Here is an 18,904-nt window from a genome sequence, read left to right as displayed (position 1 = left end):
CACATGACAGGATGTGTCACTGGTGGAGATTCTCCACAGTGGACAATGGACCACAGCCAATGACCTTTGCAAGGCCCTCTAAAGCAGCCAAAAATAGACAGAGAGAAAAGCAGCCAAATGAGCCAATACCTTAGATCCCATGCAATGTTTATGTTTAGAAGAAACTTAGACTCTGAGTACTTGCTGTGAAGTGAACAACATAGGCTCATATTAATTTGCCCTCACTGTAAAATAATGCCAAAATAGATTACCTTCAATCAAATTATTTCTCATGAAACAAGGTTAAGTCAATAAAGCATAATATTCAGCAGGAATTGGTGAATGACTCACTGTGAACCTTGTTTCAGATCAACCATCACACACAGGACAGTGATACTATACGAATGAAGAATGTACAGTGTACACTGGCCTTACGGACTGGCCGGGCCAAAGCCCTTTGCCTACCTACATAAAGACTGCATTAAAGATGTCTCCATCTCAGTAACACTCTGTAGACATATAGTGGTGGGCCTTCACCAGAGGATAAGAAAACTGCTATCATGCTTTTTATTGCACAGCAGGATTCTGTAGGAAACCCTTGATCTACAGATCAAGGGTTTCCTTGGTCAGGAAACCATAGACTATACCTGCCAAGCGGTGGAATTGATGAAAGAGAATGATCATAGCCTCCACACTACATTTTTCCCGTTAGAAATCTGTCTTTTCGGGGGATAAATCCTCTAAGGAAATTAAACACATAAGATGGAGCCTGTTTGTCATGCCTATTACACAAAAATGCGGGATGATTACACCATTTGATTCGAGTAGATGAACCGTAGTAGTTCAGACTGGCATGCTGTAATACATTATATTTCCCTGACAAACTGGGTGCGAGTAAATAACCTCATTACAATTGAGAAGATGCACAAACATCGTCTGTGAAAGTGGTCTGAATCAATCCTGACGTTGAGCAGAGGTTAACATGAGGCTAAACTAAACAGTCACACAGCACACTTCATGGGCTTCTTACAAAGACTAGTTCTGTAAAGTAAGTAAGTACATTTTATTTATAAAGCACACCAACACAGCAAGGCTGACCGAGGTACCGAACAAAAGCACAAAAAAAGACACCATGAAATACAAACAGTCAATAACAGTCAAATAAGTAACAATACAACTCAAGAGGTAGTGGGAAATGCTAGTGCATATAAGTGCATTTTAAGTTTGGATTTAAAAACAGACAAAGAAGGAGCCTGCCTGATAGAAAAGGGAAGTTGATTCCACAGCCTAGGACCGGCTACTGCGAAGGCTCTATCACCTATACGTATGCAGCGTGACCGGGGAGTGTACAAAAGTAGTTTGTCCGCATACCTCAGTGACCTAATGGGTGCGTGTAGTTGTATGAGGTCCGAGATATACGAAGGGGCCTGTCCTTTAAGAGCTTTAAAGAGTTTGAGGATCTAGAAGTTGCAGGTTCAATTCACCCCCTGTACATCACGTTGGATAAACATTTCAGCTAAATGAACACGTTATTATAGTGACACACTCTAGAGAACCTGTAACCCCTTTGGTCCAGACACAGCATGGGCTGACAGACATGAGGAAATAGTGTGTGTGTGTATATATAAGGATTCAGGACAACATTAGCAAAAGAGAAGCCTTTCCTTTACCTCTCCTTTAAGGTATTTAAATAAAGTGATTTGCAGTCCCTTAGAAAGAAAAGAGAGAATGAGAAAGAGAGAGAGAGAAACCCCATCTCAAGGGATAAACCCACTGCCAGACAAAACATGGAAAACTGCATTCCAAATACGCTTTCCAACAACAAGCTCTATCTACGTCCAAGAACAAACATCTCCTCTCTCATCAGTCTGTTTCCACTGTGTCCAGGGACGCATATCACCAGCTCCAACACCACTTTAAATGCCTTTATTAGTCAACATTTTGACTAGTCCCCTCCACCAGTCATATCCATTTATGTCTTGCATAGGTGAGTTTCGAGCTGCTAAATCATGTTTTTTTTACTTCTACTGTGAGCTAAACACAGGCTGCTGTCAAACTGTAGCATGAAACAAACATTGTGTTAGCGGGCATCTGTGACAGTGTGGATGGACAGAAGGAACTGGGAACACACAGTGGGGACTGACAATTAAGGCCTCAGACTTGGCCCACAAACAGTACATTACTCTGTAACGTGACCCAGCGATGTGACAGTTGTTGGCAATAGAAAAGCACACAGATCAGCTCAGACGTAGGACTGTGACCTCTGCAGGTGAGAGGGAGCAGGGCTGGGCTATCCATTTTTTTAATAAAATTCTTTTATCTATACTATACTATTTTATCTATACTGTTAGAGTTCCCCCTAATTTTCTGTTTTTGTCTCTCTATGTTTTGTTTTACCCTGCATTCTTTCACCGTTACCTCTACCACATCTCATTGTTTATCGTGATATATTTCACTTTATTTATTGCTTTCCTCTCTCTCACAAACTTTTCATTCCTCGCAGCTACCAGATGGAGTATTAGGTTTCTTGGGAGAAATGTTATACTGGCAGAGACAGTGGCAACTGGGTGTACATTCCAGGTGATTCTTTATGAGGTTGAACAAAATTCTGCTCATAGCTGCCCTTCAGCAGACATATTTCAGAGACTACTCAGCTTATTGTGATTGACTTTTGGCCCAATTTTATTTTGTATTTTTATTGAATTACAACATATCTACACTTCAACAAAGAACTGCTTACAGCTAACAAACTACTACATGGGGTGTGCCAAATTATGAAATTATTGTTATTATTATTGTTATCTTGGCTCCACATTAGTGTTTTGTGCGCTAACATAAATAACAAAATTATGTACATTCTGCCAATACAGAATGGGAGAGCAAAACAATGTTGGCAACATGGTCACACTCCATGACTAGTGAGCACCTGTGAGACACTTGAAATGTCTCACAAGTACTTCTATGTTCATATGTTAACGTATTAATTGCGACTTCTGTGTGGAAAACTAGATAAATTATATTTTCTGCCATGGATAGTGCCGTTTGTAAGCAGGAAATGTACTGTACTGCATGCAGTGACACAGAGTACTATGTACTGTATAACAAAGGTCCCTGTGAAGGCTACCCAAATATAAAGGTACTGGTAGAAATAGATTTTGTTTAAATGTTTTCTCTTAACACAAAGAGGTGATGAGAGGGGCTGTAAGGGTTTTACAAGTAAAAAACAACTATTCTAGCTGCAGCATGCTTTTGGACTTTTTCACATTCTTGCTGGCTTTGAGCATCCATGATTTGTGACGCTTTCACAACAACGTTTCAGTCCTGCAACACACTCTTCCTGGATAAAACAAGTTAATTCTGCAGTGTCAAAATGACACAAAATTGTGTTGCAGCGTAGGCTACATCATGAAACATGACACATCACTAGTGATTAAAACACTTGTGCTTTATCCACACTACAGCCTCATGTAGTACCACATGGGTTTTACCAATCAAACTGTGGTATGGCCAATTTTGATGCCCATCATTAGTTTACATAGGGCTTCTTGCATCACTGCACTGATGAGTATTTTTACAGAATATGTTTATCCTCTACAGTACTCTGGCTTTTGAATAGACAGGTGCTACATAAAATGAAGTATGAAGATAAATATTTGTCTTGTGAGCATGGGAAATCGCTCCAGCCAGCCACTTGACAATTACTACATCTCCGAACAAGCTTTGGTGGCACTTAAAAAAAAAAAAGTGACAGGAAAGGCAGGGGAGTAGGGAAGACATGCAGTAAATGCCCCGTGCCAGAATTAAACCTGGGCCGCTGTGGTAAGGCCTTAGCCTAGGTGATACGTGGTCAACCTGTTCTTATTACATTGATTATTATCATTACATATCATTGAGCATCTGCTAATCAGGTCTGCATCCCTGGCCTACTTGAATAGATATATCCACATATTTATTCACAATTATTATGTACATTGGTCATTAAACACTGCTGTTTTCAATCTCTGTCTCTCACACACACTCACTCTCTCTCTATCTATCTCTCTCACACACACACACACACACACACACACACATTAGGTTTGGGATTGAACTGGGTTTACCTTGGCACTGAAATCCTTGTTTACCAAAACCCCTGTGAAAAGAAATAAGGGAACAGTCAGGGACTGCACAACAGTAGCGTGTCTATTCCGTTGTCCAAAGATGTTAGCTACAATATTTCCTAATAAAACTTAACCTAAGACACTTTTCATTGAAGTGAAGAATAGTGCATCAGATAACCCTTGTCCAAATGAGGACATCTTTTAACTGTCAGCCCGATGACTTTGTTTCTGAAAGGTGTGCAAGACCTAATCTGCATTTATGTGAATGTAAAGTAAGATATTGGTCAGTCTCAAGTTTCTGTAGCAAATTAGGGTAAGAGGCTAGCCTATCTTTAAAAAAATATATATATATAATAATACAATAGATGATTTATTTTATCTCTTACAACCAAATGTATTCTGGTAGTTTTCACAGTAATGAAAAATAACAAATCTGTAACAATACAATCTCAAGACTTCTCTTGGTAATTTAGCCAACCTGTTGTAAATTGAAAGGAATGCGACAGTATGCCATTGACTGTTGACATTAACTGTGAAGGTTTGCATCTTCTATTTATACTAGGCTGCTATCCACAATTAGCATTGTTTTACAAACTACTGAATTGGCATACGCTACGAAGTATAGCCAAACAAGACTAAATGAAGATGTAAAAAAGTGGACATTCTGAGCACGCCCAGTACAGTACCAAGAAGCATTTCAACTTTACCTCTGCTTCTGATGTCTACTTGATTTGCTTACCATATAAAGTCTGTGCAATGACTGCAGAATGTCGGTTGCTTAAAAAAACGGGCAGTAAATTTGTGGTTCTTCACTTCATGAACGTTTTTCTGCCGCAGAGCACCTTTGCGGGCGAAACGGTTTCCAACTGCAGCAGAATCGTTGTAATGCAAAAGATCAGCCATGGCAAAAACAAAAAAGTGCACGCTCCTTTTGTATGTATTTCTGACAATTCCAATGCACGCTCCCTGAGTTCCACCGTTCTGACAACTGCAAGCCCACAGCCGCAGGAGAACCACTCAAGCCTCTGGACCGCGGGCTTCCCTTTGCTGGCGCTGCTGTTGAGCGCTTCTTTTTCATTTTCAAGTGACGTCAATACAATACATCCAAAGAGCTGAAAAAAAAGAAAGAAAGTAGTATTTGTAGAGGTCAATTACGCCATCATGTGGATGAATTCAGTAATCGTGAATTTGAATATATTACAAGGTATTACCCAGTCCCCCACCCCTCGCCACTCGGCTTGAAGCAACGGCCCCGGTGGATGTAGGTGGTATTGCATTTACGGTTAGGCACCCGGCTCTTCCGGTCGTTTTTATTCTATTAACTCCCGTCAACATTTACAAAACTATCTCCCCCAATAATTTTTGTTCGATTCTCGAACCTGGCTCATACTACTAGCTTTTTCATAGAATAATTTTTCCTAATGTTTGCTAAATTTGAAACCAATCCGAAATGGGTAAACTAGCACCCCATTTATTTGCTTACGTCAAGAAAAGTTGCCTGGAAACGTGCTCGCGGATACGAACAGGGGACGAGCACAAAAGGGAACATCAGCAAATCGCTGATTTACCTGAGCTGAATGAGAACAAGGAGAAAGGACTTGATAATTTACAGTTGCCTGCCTTTATTGTAGCAAGTTTTACAAATGGTTGCACACATACATGACATGGTTGTTTGTAGAGTTTATTTCCGTTATTTTAAAGCAGATTTTACAATTTTGTAATGAACGCATTATGCTCATGGCATGACAAACGTAATTATAGCCTAATATAATTAGTTATAATATCGTGGCATGTTACGGCGACATGATAGATTGTTATGTTATTAGCTATGGAGCAAAGACGAAGATTAATAAATCATGTCTGATAACCACAATATTGTTATGGCCGTTATATTGTTAGAGCTTTATTTCAGTTAACACCACAACGATGGCATTAACAATAAGCTAGTAATAGTAAGCAACACTCATCAACATTATAGTAACATAGGTAGCATATGCTTAATTAAGCTTGCTTTGCCGAGCTAGAACAACTACGGAGCCAGATATTCAAGTTTACAGTTTCTTTAATCCGACACAATACTTAAACAGTCAAACTAAAAACACGATGCAAAAAGAACAACGTATAGGCCCTGCACCTATAATACTGTAATAAATGTAGGTTCGTTCGTGGAGCAGGAAGTTACTGTTAAGTATGTCAGCCTGGAAGAACACAGGTACAAGGGTGGTAACAGGTCTTTATTAGGTCAGGACAATGGTTCTCTAAAATTCATAAGCCTGGGAGGAATACTCCAGGGCACCGCACAGGCTACACAGGCATTTAAGGAAGTTGGGCTCTCCCTGGACCACACTCCACCCTCCCCAACTCGGTGAAAGCACGGCACCCTCAAGCTGGGCCAAACCCCCAGTAGACACCCCAACGCCACTGAACTCTGGCACTCACTCGAACACGCACCTACGTCACACTTGTATAGGGGAGACCCAACTACCTGCTTTGACGGTGCACTGCTCCTCGCACCCTCTTCTCTCCCACCGCCAGGTAATTTAATAAAGCTAATTAAAAGTGGACAGGACAACAGTCAATAGGAATATACTTACATTTAGTCATTTAGCAGACGCTCTTATCCAGAGCGACTGACAGCAAGTACGGGGACATTCCCCCGAGGTAAGTAGGGTGAAGTGCCTTGCCCAAGGACACAACGTCAGTTGGCATGACCGGGAATCGAACTGGCAACCTTCGGATTACTAGCCCGATTCCCTCACTGCTCAGCCAACTGACTCCAGCCTACTTAGCTTGCCGCTTGGCGAGACCCTCCCCCGGGGTCTAAGCTTGGGACGTCGTCCACTTCCCAGGGAGAACGTTGGCTGGACGCGTTGTCGGCTTCTCGGCTTAAGTAGTTGCGGTCAAGTCGTCAATTAACAACGGAGCACTCTCCTACTTCCCCCGCCCTAGAGCTGCTACTGGAGGCAAAATATTCCTCCCCTCCTGCCACAGGAACCCTGACCCCTCTCACTCACTAACTTCGTCGCCGGCAGTCCTGGTGACTGCGAACGCTCACCACCCGTCTCTCAGAATGCTCCACTCCGACCAGCCTTCTCTGCCTCGGCCCAGTCCCCCTTTTAACCCCTCTTCTATCCCCCCTATAATCAGCCACACCTGCACCCACTAATTAAATGGGCCCGCAGCTCTTTTCCATTACACTTTTCCCCCTCTTGAGAGACCGAGACTCATCCTCGAGTCACTCTAATGCCATGCGGTAGTCCCCGGACCACGCTGGTGGTCGCCGTTGGCGCACTGGACGTCCCCCTTTCACAGGCGCAACACCTGGGCCTTGATTTTCCCCTTGCCCTGGCCTGGATGCTGGTATCTGTAGATGATGTTACTTCAGAGGCTGGTGGGACCCCTGATGGGGCCCTCTGTGCTCCTCCACCACCCTCTGAAGCAGGATCCACATTAGTCCGATGCACTGGTGGTGTCCCTTCAACAGGGCCATGTCACCCGGGATAGCGGTGATGGACCCAACAGGCACCAAGCTGGACCCCCACTCGCCGCCGGTCAGAAGGCATCAAGTTGTCCTTCTTTCCAACTCCTCTGGAGGACAGCGGGGCATCTGCTGACTCTGTCCAAGAAGCAATGAAAGGTTTAAGACGATTGAAATCAGAATCAGAATCAGAATGGGATTTATTCGCCATGAAAGTTTGCACAGACAAGGAATTTGCTTTGGCAGGAAGGTGCATACAATGAACATATAGGGACCTAAAATTTAAATATGTGGACTATCTATACTAAGGGTACATAAACTAGCACTACTAAGTGGGATTAGAATTGAATTAAATATAAAATAAAATATAAGTTGCCGTAAATTATAATATAAAAATACAAATATTACAAAAAATACAAATGTACAAGATACAATTTTGTAATGCAGTGCAAAAAGCAGTGTGTTTTATGCAGGAAGTCATTAGAGTCAGTGTGGTCCCTTGGCCTTGTTGAAGAGGCCAACAGCGGAAGGGAAGAAACTGTTTTTGTGGCGTGAAGTATTGGTCCTGATGGACCGCAGCCTTCTGCCGGAGGGGAGTGACTGAAACAGGGAGTGTCCAGGGTGGGAGCAGTCGGCCACAATCTTCCTCGCTCGCCTCAGGGTCCTCGAGGTGTGCAGGTCCTCGAGGGTAGGCAGATTGCAGCCAATCACCTTCTCAGCAGTGCGGATGATACGCTGCAGCCTGCTCTTGTCCTTGGCAGTGGCAGCAGCGTACCAGACGGTGATGGAGGAGGTGAGGATGGACTCAATGATGGCTGAGTAGAAGTGCACTATCATTGTCTTTGGCAGGTTGAACTTCTTCAGCTGCCGAAGGAAGTACATCCTCTGTTGTGCTTTCTTGATGAGGGAGCTGATGTTCAGTTCCCACTTGAGGTCCTGGGAGAGGATAGTGCCCAGGAAGCGGAAGGACTCCACAGTGTTGACTGGGGAGTCACACAGGGTGATGGGGGTGAGTGGGGCTGTGTTCTTCCTGAAGTCCACAACCATCTCCACTGTCTTAAGAGCATTGAGCTCTAAGTTGTTCTGGCTGCACCAGGTCATCAGGTTGGCCGCTTCCCACCTATAATCAGACTCGTCTCCACCAGAGATGAGCCCAATAAGGGTGGTGTTGTCCGCAAACTTCAGGAGTTTGACGGACGGATGACTGGAGGTGCAACTGTTGGTGTACAGGGAGAAGAGCAGAGGAGAAAGGACGCAGCCCTGAGGTGATCCGGTGCTGATGGACCGGGAGTCAGAGACTTGTGTTCCCAGCTTAACGCACTGCTTCCTGTCAGACAGAAAGTCTGTGATCCACCTGCAGGTGGAATCAGGCACGTTCAGCTGGGAGAGCTTGTCCTGAAGCAGGGCGGGGATGATGGTATTGAAGGCAGAGCTGAAGTCCACAAACAGGATCCTGGCATAGGATGCTGGGGAGTCCAGGTGCTGTAGGGTGAAGTGGAGGGCCATGTTAACTGCATCGTCCACAGACCTGTTGGCTCTGTAGGCAAACTGCATGGGGTCCAGTAGAGGGTCAGTGATGGATTTAAGGTGTGCCAGCACCAGGCGCTCGAAAGACTTCATTACCACAGAGGTCAGGGCGACGGGTCTGTAGTCATTATGTCCTGTTGGCCTTGGCTTTTTGGGCACAGGGATGATGGTGGAGGACTTGAGACAGGCTGGCACATGGCATGTCTCAAGGGAGGTGTTAAAGATGTAGGTAAACACCGGAGACAGCTGGTCAGCGCAGTGCTTGAGGGTGGCTGGAGAGACAGAGTCCGGCCCAGCTGCTTTGCGGGGATTCTGCCTCTTGAAAAGTCTGTTAACTTCACCCTCCTGAATGGAGAGAGTCGTCACTGTAGAGGGGGGAAGGTGGGAGGCCTCCTGGGTGGGAAGGGGTAGTTCAGGACTGTCCAATTGTCTTTTAAATCTGCAGTAGAACTCATTCAGGTCGTTGGCCAGGCGGGAGTCGTTAGTGGAGTGGGGGGCTCTGGGCTTGTAGTTGGTAATCTGGCTGAGCCCTCTCCAGACAGAAGCAGAGTCGTTTGCAGAGAATTGGTGTTTTAGTCTCTCTGAGTACAGTCGTTTAGCCTCCCTCACCGCCTTGCTAAACCTGTTCTTCGACTCCTTGAAACTGTCTTTTTCCCCACTCCTAAACGCGGCCTCTTTCTCTGACCTCAACCTTCTGAGTTTAGCTGTAAACCAGGGTTTGTCGTTGTTGTAGCTTACCCTGGTGCGTGTTGGTATACAGCAGTCCTCACAGAAGCTGATGTATGATGTCACAGCCTCTGTGAGCTCATCCAGACTATTGGTAGCAGTCGTGAACATGTCCCAGTCAGTGCAGTCCAAGCACGCCCGCAGATCCTCCATAGCTACACTGGTCCACTGTTTTGATGTCCTCACAGCAGGCTTACAGCGCTTTAGCTTCTGCCTGTATGCAGGAATCAGGTGGACCATGGCGTGGTCAGAGTGACCCAGTGCTGCTCGGGGGACCGCATGGTATGCTTTGCTGATTGTAGAGTAGCAGTGATCCAAGGTGTTTCCTTCTCTGGTAGGGCATTTGATGAATTGTCTATATTTTGGGAGTTCTTGAGTGAGATTGCCTTTGTTAAAGTCGCCTAGCACAATAACCAAGGAATCCGGATTTTCATGCTCCACACTCAGTATCTGGCTGGCGAGCACACGTTAAGCCTCGTTGACGCTAGCCTGTGGAGGCATGTAGACGCCAACCAGAATGAATGATGCAAACTCTCGTGGCGAGTAAAAAGATCTACAGTTAATAAAAAATGATTCCAGATCAGGAGAACAGTGCTGCAGAATCACTGTCACATCTTCGCACCAGCCACTGTTAATGTAAAAACAAATACCACCGCCTTTCGTTTTGCCAGAGAGCACAGGGTCACGATCCGCTCTCAGCAGTTTGAAACCTGCTAGCTGTAGCGCAGAGTCTGGGATCAGTTCACTCAGCCATGTCTCCGTGAAGCACAAAACGAAAGATGAATGAAAGTCTCTGTTTTTCCACACCAGTAGCTGAAGTTCATCCAGTTTGTTGCTCAGTGAACGCACGTTGGAGAGAAATATCCCCGGTAACGCTGTGCGTGCCCCACACCGACGGAGTCGCACCAGAGCACCGGCTCTGGTGCGACTCTCTTGCCCTCCCTCTACTAGCACATCTGTCACCCTGTCCAAAACCCTATAGGGACCCTTAAACCGCCTCTGCAGTTTGGGACACACCCCACGCTTCCTGGCCGTATTCCTTACCCAGACCAATTCTCCCCTAAAATCATACGACTTCTTCTGTTGTACTGAGGCCTTCAGCTGGTGCTTTTTAACTGCTTCAATTACAGTGGACAGCGTGTCACGAAGCCTAGACACATAATCATCCACAGACGCAAATACCTCCTGACCGTCCCAAAACCACCCAGGCCAATAGAACCGGTCTTTCACCTTCCCCTGCAGTTTTTGTACTCCCAGATGTCCACCAGTAGAGACACTATGCAGTTGTTAAAAAACATTAGGCACCATCGACTGGGGCAGTACCACCTGTACTTGGGCGGCCGCATCGGTGTAAGCAGGGGGAATTCTAACCAGTCTAGAGCCCTGCACCTGGAGCTGATCCCAAACAGGGGCATATGATTGCAGGTCAGGATCTTCCAGCATCGGACCATCGACAACCTGGCGTTTATATTCAAGTATTCGCCGTAACCCCATATCAGTCATCTGCGCCTGGGAGAGCTCATCCATCTCCTCCTCTCTACTAGGTTTCCTAGAAGGCGGCACCTCCTGAACCGCATGCACCTTGGTAGTAGGTCTGCCTATCATCTTCTGAGGGGGATTACGATCAGACTGCTTCTCGTTTTCAAGAAAAGCTGGCAGTCTGGAGAGGGCATCCGCATTACTATGTAATTTGCCTGGACGATGAAGAATCCTATACTGAAAACTTTCCAGCTGTTCCACCCAGCGCGCCAACTGTCCCTCCAAACCCTGAAGATTTTGGAGCCACCGCAGGGAATTAATTATAATTATAAGAATCTTGTCTCTCACAAAAAAAGAGGATTAAGTCCAAGGAGGAGAGTTTGCATGTTGGTGACTGGGGGGAGAATGTGAAGAAGCACCGCAACGCAGGCAGAGTGATCATTCAGCCCGCATATCTGTGAGTGAGAATGTAGAGGTCTTAGGTTACTGATCCATTCAGATCCATACTATACTGGCCAGAACTTGATATAAATGCCAGTTTTCATTGGCATCAGGCCATATTTAATCAATAGCATCACATCTTATAGTCTTCCTGTCAGGACCCCTAGCTTTGTTAATTTGAAAAGAGGTATAGTAGATACTTTGAAAAGAAGGAAGAAGTATGATACCATTTCAAAAGTAGTTGATCAGATGGCAAGAGAGCTGATACAGAGGACAAAGCCAATTCCTGATAACTTGTTAATGTCTGTTTTTTAGGTAAATAAGCTGCATGAACTGGATTTAAAGCCCCTGCTCTTCATGGGGAAAGAGAAGAGAGAGGGGGGGGTTTACAGCTGAAGTCATTGCAGGCAGGGGCTTCATACAGGAGGGGCCTGTGAGGGAGATCTTAAAAAAAATGACTACCCTCCATGAATATTTTCTTAAATGTTAGAACACATATTTTGTATTGGGACATGCTTTTTTATAACTTTGATTCAAATTTGAATCTAAGTATAACAGCCCAAATTTAGACGTGTTACGTCTAAATTTACTTATTTGTCTTTATCTCTCAGACTACAATAGACTTGCCACAGCTGGTGAAGAAACACCAGACTCAACATCCCCTGCCTCCACTCAGGATCAAACCTTTACCCTTAACCTTGTCCTGGTCCCCCGCCCACCTCCTATGACTCCCTCTCTCTCTTCACCTCCTCTTCCTACTCCCTCTCTCTCTTCATCTACTCTTTCTACTCCCTCTCTCTCTTCATCTACTCTTTCTACTCCCTCTCTCTCTTCATCTACTCTTCCTACTCCCTCTCTCTCTTCATCTACTCGTTCTACTCCCTCTCTCTCTTCATCTACTCTTTCTACTCCCTCTCTCTCTTCATCTACTCTTCCTACTCCCTCTCTCTCTTCATCTACTCTTTCTACTCCCTCTCTCTCTTCATCTACTCTTTCTACTCCCTCTCTCTCTTCATCTACTCTTTCTACTCCCTCTCTCTCTTCATCTACTCTTCCTACTCCCTCTCTATCTTCATCTACTCTTCCTACTTCCTCTCTCTCTTCACCTCCTCTTCCCTCCCACTCTTTCTCTTCTCCTGCTCTTCCCTCCCATTCTTTCTCCGCACCTCCTTTCCCCAGTCCCTCGCTCTCTTCATCTCCTCTTCTCTCCAACTCTCTCTTCATCTACTCTTCCGACTCCCTCTCTCTCTTCACTTCCTCTTCCTTCCAACTCTCTCTCTTCATCTACTCTTCCTACTCCTTCTCTCTCTTCACCTCCTATGACTCCCTCTCTCTCTTCACCTCCTCTTCCCTCCCACTCTTTCTCTTCTCCTGCTCTTCCCTCCCTTTCTTTCTCCGTACCTCCTTTCCCCAGTCCCTCGCTCTCTTTACCTCCTTCACCAACCCTCTCTCTATGTTTCCCACCTTCTACTCCTTCCCTCATCTCTTCTCCTCAAAAAGGTCTTCCCAAAAGTGAATATCCGTGAAAAATAAAAATAATTTAACATAAAGGTTGTCTTATGAAAGGGTCATATGCTTATACATCATCAATCTTTTGTTGTAATGACCACAAAAAAAATCCGGCACATCATCTTATTTGTTATTCCACTGTTTATATATTTTCAGGCTGCAATTTCCAGTTTGAAAAGAGGGATGTTCAAAGCAGGTAAGCTCAGATCCATGCAATTGTGTTTTATTTAAATTATTTTTAGTGGGGGCTTAATTTGAGTTAGCTTGTGCATGAATCCATCTTGCCAGGCTTTAAGTTACATTACATTTAGTCATTTAGCAAACGCTCTTATCCAGAGCGACTTACAGCAAGTACAGGGACATTCCCCCCAAGGCATGTAGGGTGTAAGTGCCTTGCCCAGTAAGTAAGTGCCTTGCCAAGTAAGTGCCTTGCCCAAGGACACAACGTCATTTTTCCTGGACGGGAGTCGAACCGGCAACCTTCTGATTAATAGCCCGATTCCCTAACCGCTCAGCCATCTGACCTTAGGCCATCTGAAGTTATGCACAACGAATTAGCATCCTACAGAGGAACTCATGGCAGCTACAGGCCTTAGATAGTGATAGATACAATCACTTGCAATTTTTTGGGTAAACGTGTTTGCCCTTTTCCTAACAGTTTCCAAGGACGACTTCCCCAGGAGGTTCTGTGGAACAATAAACTATCTGACGTGTCAGGTTAACATTTAGGCCCATAGAACTCTACATAAGACAAAGGTTTCATGTCACAGTCCTGAATGTTTGCTTGCAACTACCACACAACCCTGTGGTCTGTATTTTGAAGGAAACCTCTGATGAACCATGATAGGCTTCTATGTTGGCTTTTCTCAGTCCTTTGGAGATAGCCATTCAATATTTTGTGGCACTTGCGAGTGCTGAGATACCTAATATGAGTATCTCAACAGTTTGGTTGTTAGGCTCAGTTGCAAAGAGGATGGTGTTTAAAGTTGTTTTCAACATCGGCCGTAACTGCTGTCTGTCCCAGAATAACTGCTGTCACCCAGCATGAAACAACTAACAGTATTTAAAATGGAAAATGTTTTGGAAAATACTTTTTGTGGCCAAAATGGACATTTACAGTCTTGATTCCTTGTGGGAACCAATTGTGCTGCACCTGAATACAATATGTATCAGCTCTGCTCTTAAAGTATACGGTTGTGATTATAATTGGAAAATGTGTCCTTTCTTTGCTCTATAGGTAAGAGAAGAGGTCAAAGTGCAGTGAAAATCATGGTCAATTTGGTAAAAGACTGTACTCTATCTTTTGGCTATATCTCAAGTCCCTCCCTCCATCTGAAATGTAGCCAACAGCATTTTTCATCACAAGCAACTTGTGAAAAGCCTATAGTTCCTGTTGTTACAGTTTTTCACAATTGCTAAAACACATTCTTGAAACAGTCACCCATTTTCTCAAAACTGTAAACACAAAACCTCATCTTCAAGCACTATTTACAAAACCTCTGAATCCTCTTGCAAAATGAAACTTTCGCCTCAAAACAGTTTTACCTGTACTCAAAATCAAGCTTTCGCCTCAAAACAGATTTACCTGTGCTCAAAATCAAACACTGCTCTCAAATCATAAACAAAGTGATCAAAATGATATACACTATCAAGCAGTCAGTAAACAATACAAAAAAAAATTGAAAACACATTGTTCAAAAGATATAGTTCTCAAGGAGAAGTACATTTTTACGTAACCTCAAAACAAATTTCATATTTATCCGTCATTGTCTTTTGATGAACGACAACATGTTCTATCATAGTAGCTCAAAATGTATCAGAAATTACTACTCTGCTTTGCTCTTTGCAATTTGTTTTGTTCTTTCTCCTCCTTGTACCCCTATACAGTACTGTACCCTGCATCTCACTACTCACAACTCACTCTTGTTCTTTGTTGATATGAACCTGCAACCAGTCAAAATCTATTGAGCAGTCAGTACTGTTACTGTAACAAATGGAAAGCACAATGTTCAGGGCCATACAATTTGTTCATTGTACAGTATACAGCCTACAATGCACTGTACTACAGTATACAATACTACAGTAAAAGGGACAAAAATCTAAGGAGTAAACATGTGATCAATGTGCTTCTTCTTGTCTTTGGGCTGGGTCAGGCCAGAGCAATTCGTCGACATCACAAGCAATATTTTCCCATCTTCAACAACCTGTTTGCTCTCTGAACTGGCTTATATTGGTTGTGTCACATCATTTGAAACAAGTTAAATCAATTTTGAGTGGTTGTGCTTTGTCAATGACATGTTTTCTCTATTTGTATTTGATTGTTGCCATTTGTGTTTACCAGTATGGATGACATGTGCATTAGAGTGCAGAATGTGTTTTGAGAATGAGAATGTGTTTAGAGTTTTGCTGAAAAGTCTATGTGAGATCTGCAAATTGTGTTTTACCATGTGAAATGGTTTAAGGTATTGACAACAGACTGCACAATTAGCTACATGAGTTCAGGCAACTGAGAACTTTGTTCAGCCAATGGGTTTTAGTGTTTTTGCAATTCAGAAAAACTGTAAACGTTGAACATCTATCATTAAACATACACTGCCTCTGTGGAGAAACTATTCCGAACTTTAATCAAGAGAGATTAACTTTTACTCTACTAAAGAACTGCAGTATCCAATAATGATTCATTATTCTTTCTGTTAATTATAGTCCTGTAACGGCCACAGAGACCAGATTCATATTACTGTTCAAGCATTTGATTTGATTACTATTATGATTTGAATTTTATTTAAGCCAATATGACAAAATGTGCTTCTCCAAACCTTTACCTATACTAGTGTTAAAGGTCCCATGGCATGAAAATGTCACTTTATTAGGTTTTTAACATTAATATGAGTTCCCCTATCCTGCCTATGGTCCCCCAGTGCCTAGAAATTGCGATAGGTGTAAACCAAGCCCTGGATATCCTGCTCCGCCTTTGAGAAAATGAAAGCTTGGATGGGCCGATCTGGAATTTTCCCCTTATGTCGTCATAAGGGGAAAGGTTACCTCCCCTTTCTCTGCTTTGCCCGCCCAGAGAATTTGAATGAGAAAATGAGCTACGACCGTGCGAGCGCAATATTGTTTTTTCCTCGAGAGACATCATGGCTTGCAAACGACCGAAGCATGGCAGTTAGCCCCGCCTCTCTCCTCATAGCATTTAAAGCTACAGACACAGAAAGGGCATGTCCTAAGGAAAGCTCATTGTGGGACTGCTCGTAGTGGCTGTAATTCTGCACCCAGGCTGAATTTCGGGAAAGAGACTGCAGATACAGTATTAAGGGACCACTAAGGCCTATATAAAAGCATCCAAAAACAGCATGCCATGGGACCTTTAACTTTAGTCACATAATCTCATGGTGAAATTGTAAAACAAGATAACATTAATAACTGTATTTCACTAACTTTTGATGAAGTAACAACTATGTTATCAAAATTGTACTTACTTAATATGTGTAATTCTTTTTACAGTGTAAAAGAATGGGAGGATACCTGGAAGCCTGCTGTAAATGTCTGTGCCTAGCTGCCTGGTTATTGTTTTAAGATTTCCCAATTCTGTATTTGTTATTGATATACACTGTAACATTTGATGAGCTTGTTGTGATACTGTTACGGCCACTGTCTTTGTCTCTGTTCATGTTTAGTTTGTTATCGACTTCCTGGATTCTGGGCATCGATTGTGGTTCAAGTTGGCTGCCTCCAGAGCATGGTTTCGTTTTTATTTTCACAAACTAAGTCTTGTTTTATTGTCCAATAAACTTTTGTATAATTTTTATAAACATTGACTTGCATGGTTGGACTCACTTATGTAAGCCTAGAAGCAACCGTCTGATCCTTTGCTTGGTGGACGTAAGAGTAGACTACCTATGAAGAGAAGACTTAGATTAAAAGTTAGGCCATGACAAGCGGATGTAAATTCCTATATCCTATTAACACCACATTGCATACACTGTTAAATGATGGATTCCTTGTTGCTGAATATGAATAATCTGTACTGGGAGTGTGGCGCGATGACGTTGCATTTAGAATAATCCATGCCTTTATAAAAGGTGGTAGGTTATATGAATTATAAATTATATAGTCTCATTTTTAGGGTGTTGAACACGTGATAAGATTTATACACGTTTTTAAAGTAATTGAATAGGGCTTTATATAATGTGCGCTACACTTAACTAAAATGATAACCATAGGGAACTTACATGGACTACAAATATGGCGCATATTAGCGTTAAAACATATTCGCTATTTTTTCTTTCTATTTAAAAACTCTTCTCAAAAAAAGGTTAGGGTTTTTTTTTTTGAGAATATCTTTGTCCTCAGTTACATTTAAATCACTTAATATGACAAATATACATTCATTGGTCTTTTATGAAAGACAAAATGTATCAGTACTCGAAAAGTCAACATTTAAATGTCTTTATATGTAACCTTTACTTAACATTATTTTACATCATAACCTTCGAACATGGTTCCAGTATGATGTGAAGAGGGTCAATATTGGTCTAAATACAAAATCCCAGGCTGATCCTAGGCTCAGATGAAAAAACGAATTGAATTGAATTTTAGGAAATTACCTTTTCTAGGTGTCGCTGTTGATCACCTGTAGGGGATAGGGTTATGAAATTGAAAGACACAGTTTATCTAACCCCAGTTATTCACTGTACCAAGTGAGGACTATGCGCCATGAAAGGAACCCTAACCCTAATTACCCTAATTAGGGTTACTAAATATATGGCTTTAAAGGTGACCCTGGCAAGGGTTCAAAGGTCAATATATCAGATAAGCGTTGACAGAAATGTGTCAAACTTACATAAATATACCTACAAGCTAAGGCCTTTCCAAAATTGGGTTTGATTTTGTTTTACGACAAAGTCTTTTTAAATCCAAACCTGCCATTGCAGTGAGGTTTCTTTCCAAGTACAGATTCCAAGACCATTCATAATCTATATAGACTACATCAGTGTTTAAAGTCAAATTATGTTTTGATGGCACATAGTCCTGGCTAAACAATATTAGGGTACAACACCCACTTGTGCATTTGGTTATCCCCAAACTTAAAAGATGATGATTTGCTCTGCATAAAACATGGTCTAAACAGACCACGCTATCAAATTAGGGTTAGGGCGTTTGTTGTCCTTGGTGGTATATGTTCGTGGCTTGCCCTGTCAAATATTTTGGATGAGTAAATACTTTTTTTCATATGGCCTTACCTCTAAGCCAGATAGAGGCTCAACAGCGCCACCTTGAAGTGTTAATTTTCCAAATAAAAAATGTGTCTTGTACTCCAATGTATGCTGCTACCCAGCTAACACAGTTACGTTGCCGCAACGTCACTCGATGACCAAACATACGTGGGACCGTGCATCTGTGGGACGCCAGAAGGTAACCGCAACGTAATCTTGTGACGTTGCCAGTCCGTAACCGCGACGTCGTGGCAACGTTATTTTCCGACGTTGCCAGTCTGTAACCGCGACCTCCTAGCAATGTTGTTTTGTGACGTTGCCAGTCCGTAACCGCGACCTCCTAGCAACGTAATTTTGTGACGTTGTCAGTCCGTAACTGCAACGTTAATTAAGTAACCTATATTTCTCAATTCTATTGCTTATATGGGGGCGGTTCTTATGCAGACCTC

The 18,904-nt window shown here is 43.0% G+C and overlaps 1 protein-coding gene across 2 annotated transcripts in view; it reads right to left on the bottom strand.

The window, feature by feature from the left end:
* Positions 1-5,075, bottom strand: part of prkcab (protein kinase C, alpha, b) — a 278,873-nt gene extending 273,798 nt beyond the window's left edge. For both annotated transcript variants that reach the window (XM_062452861.1, XM_062452870.1), the window contains exons 1-2: positions 4,819-5,075; positions 4,080-4,111 (exon numbers count right to left, since the gene is read on the bottom strand). In XM_062452861.1, coding sequence (XP_062308845.1) covers positions 4,080-4,111; positions 4,819-4,982 — 196 coding nt within the window. In that variant the 5' untranslated portion in view covers positions 4,983-5,075. The remainder of the gene's footprint in view (positions 1-4,079; positions 4,112-4,818) is intronic.
* Positions 5,076-18,904: the final 13,829 nt, after the last annotated feature.

Source organism: Osmerus eperlanus, chromosome 2 (genome assembly GCF_963692335.1).
Source record: "Osmerus eperlanus chromosome 2, fOsmEpe2.1, whole genome shotgun sequence".
Classification (NCBI taxonomy): domain Eukaryota; kingdom Metazoa; phylum Chordata; class Actinopteri; order Osmeriformes; family Osmeridae; genus Osmerus; species Osmerus eperlanus.
This window is presented reverse-complemented; position numbering and strand designations above follow the sequence as displayed.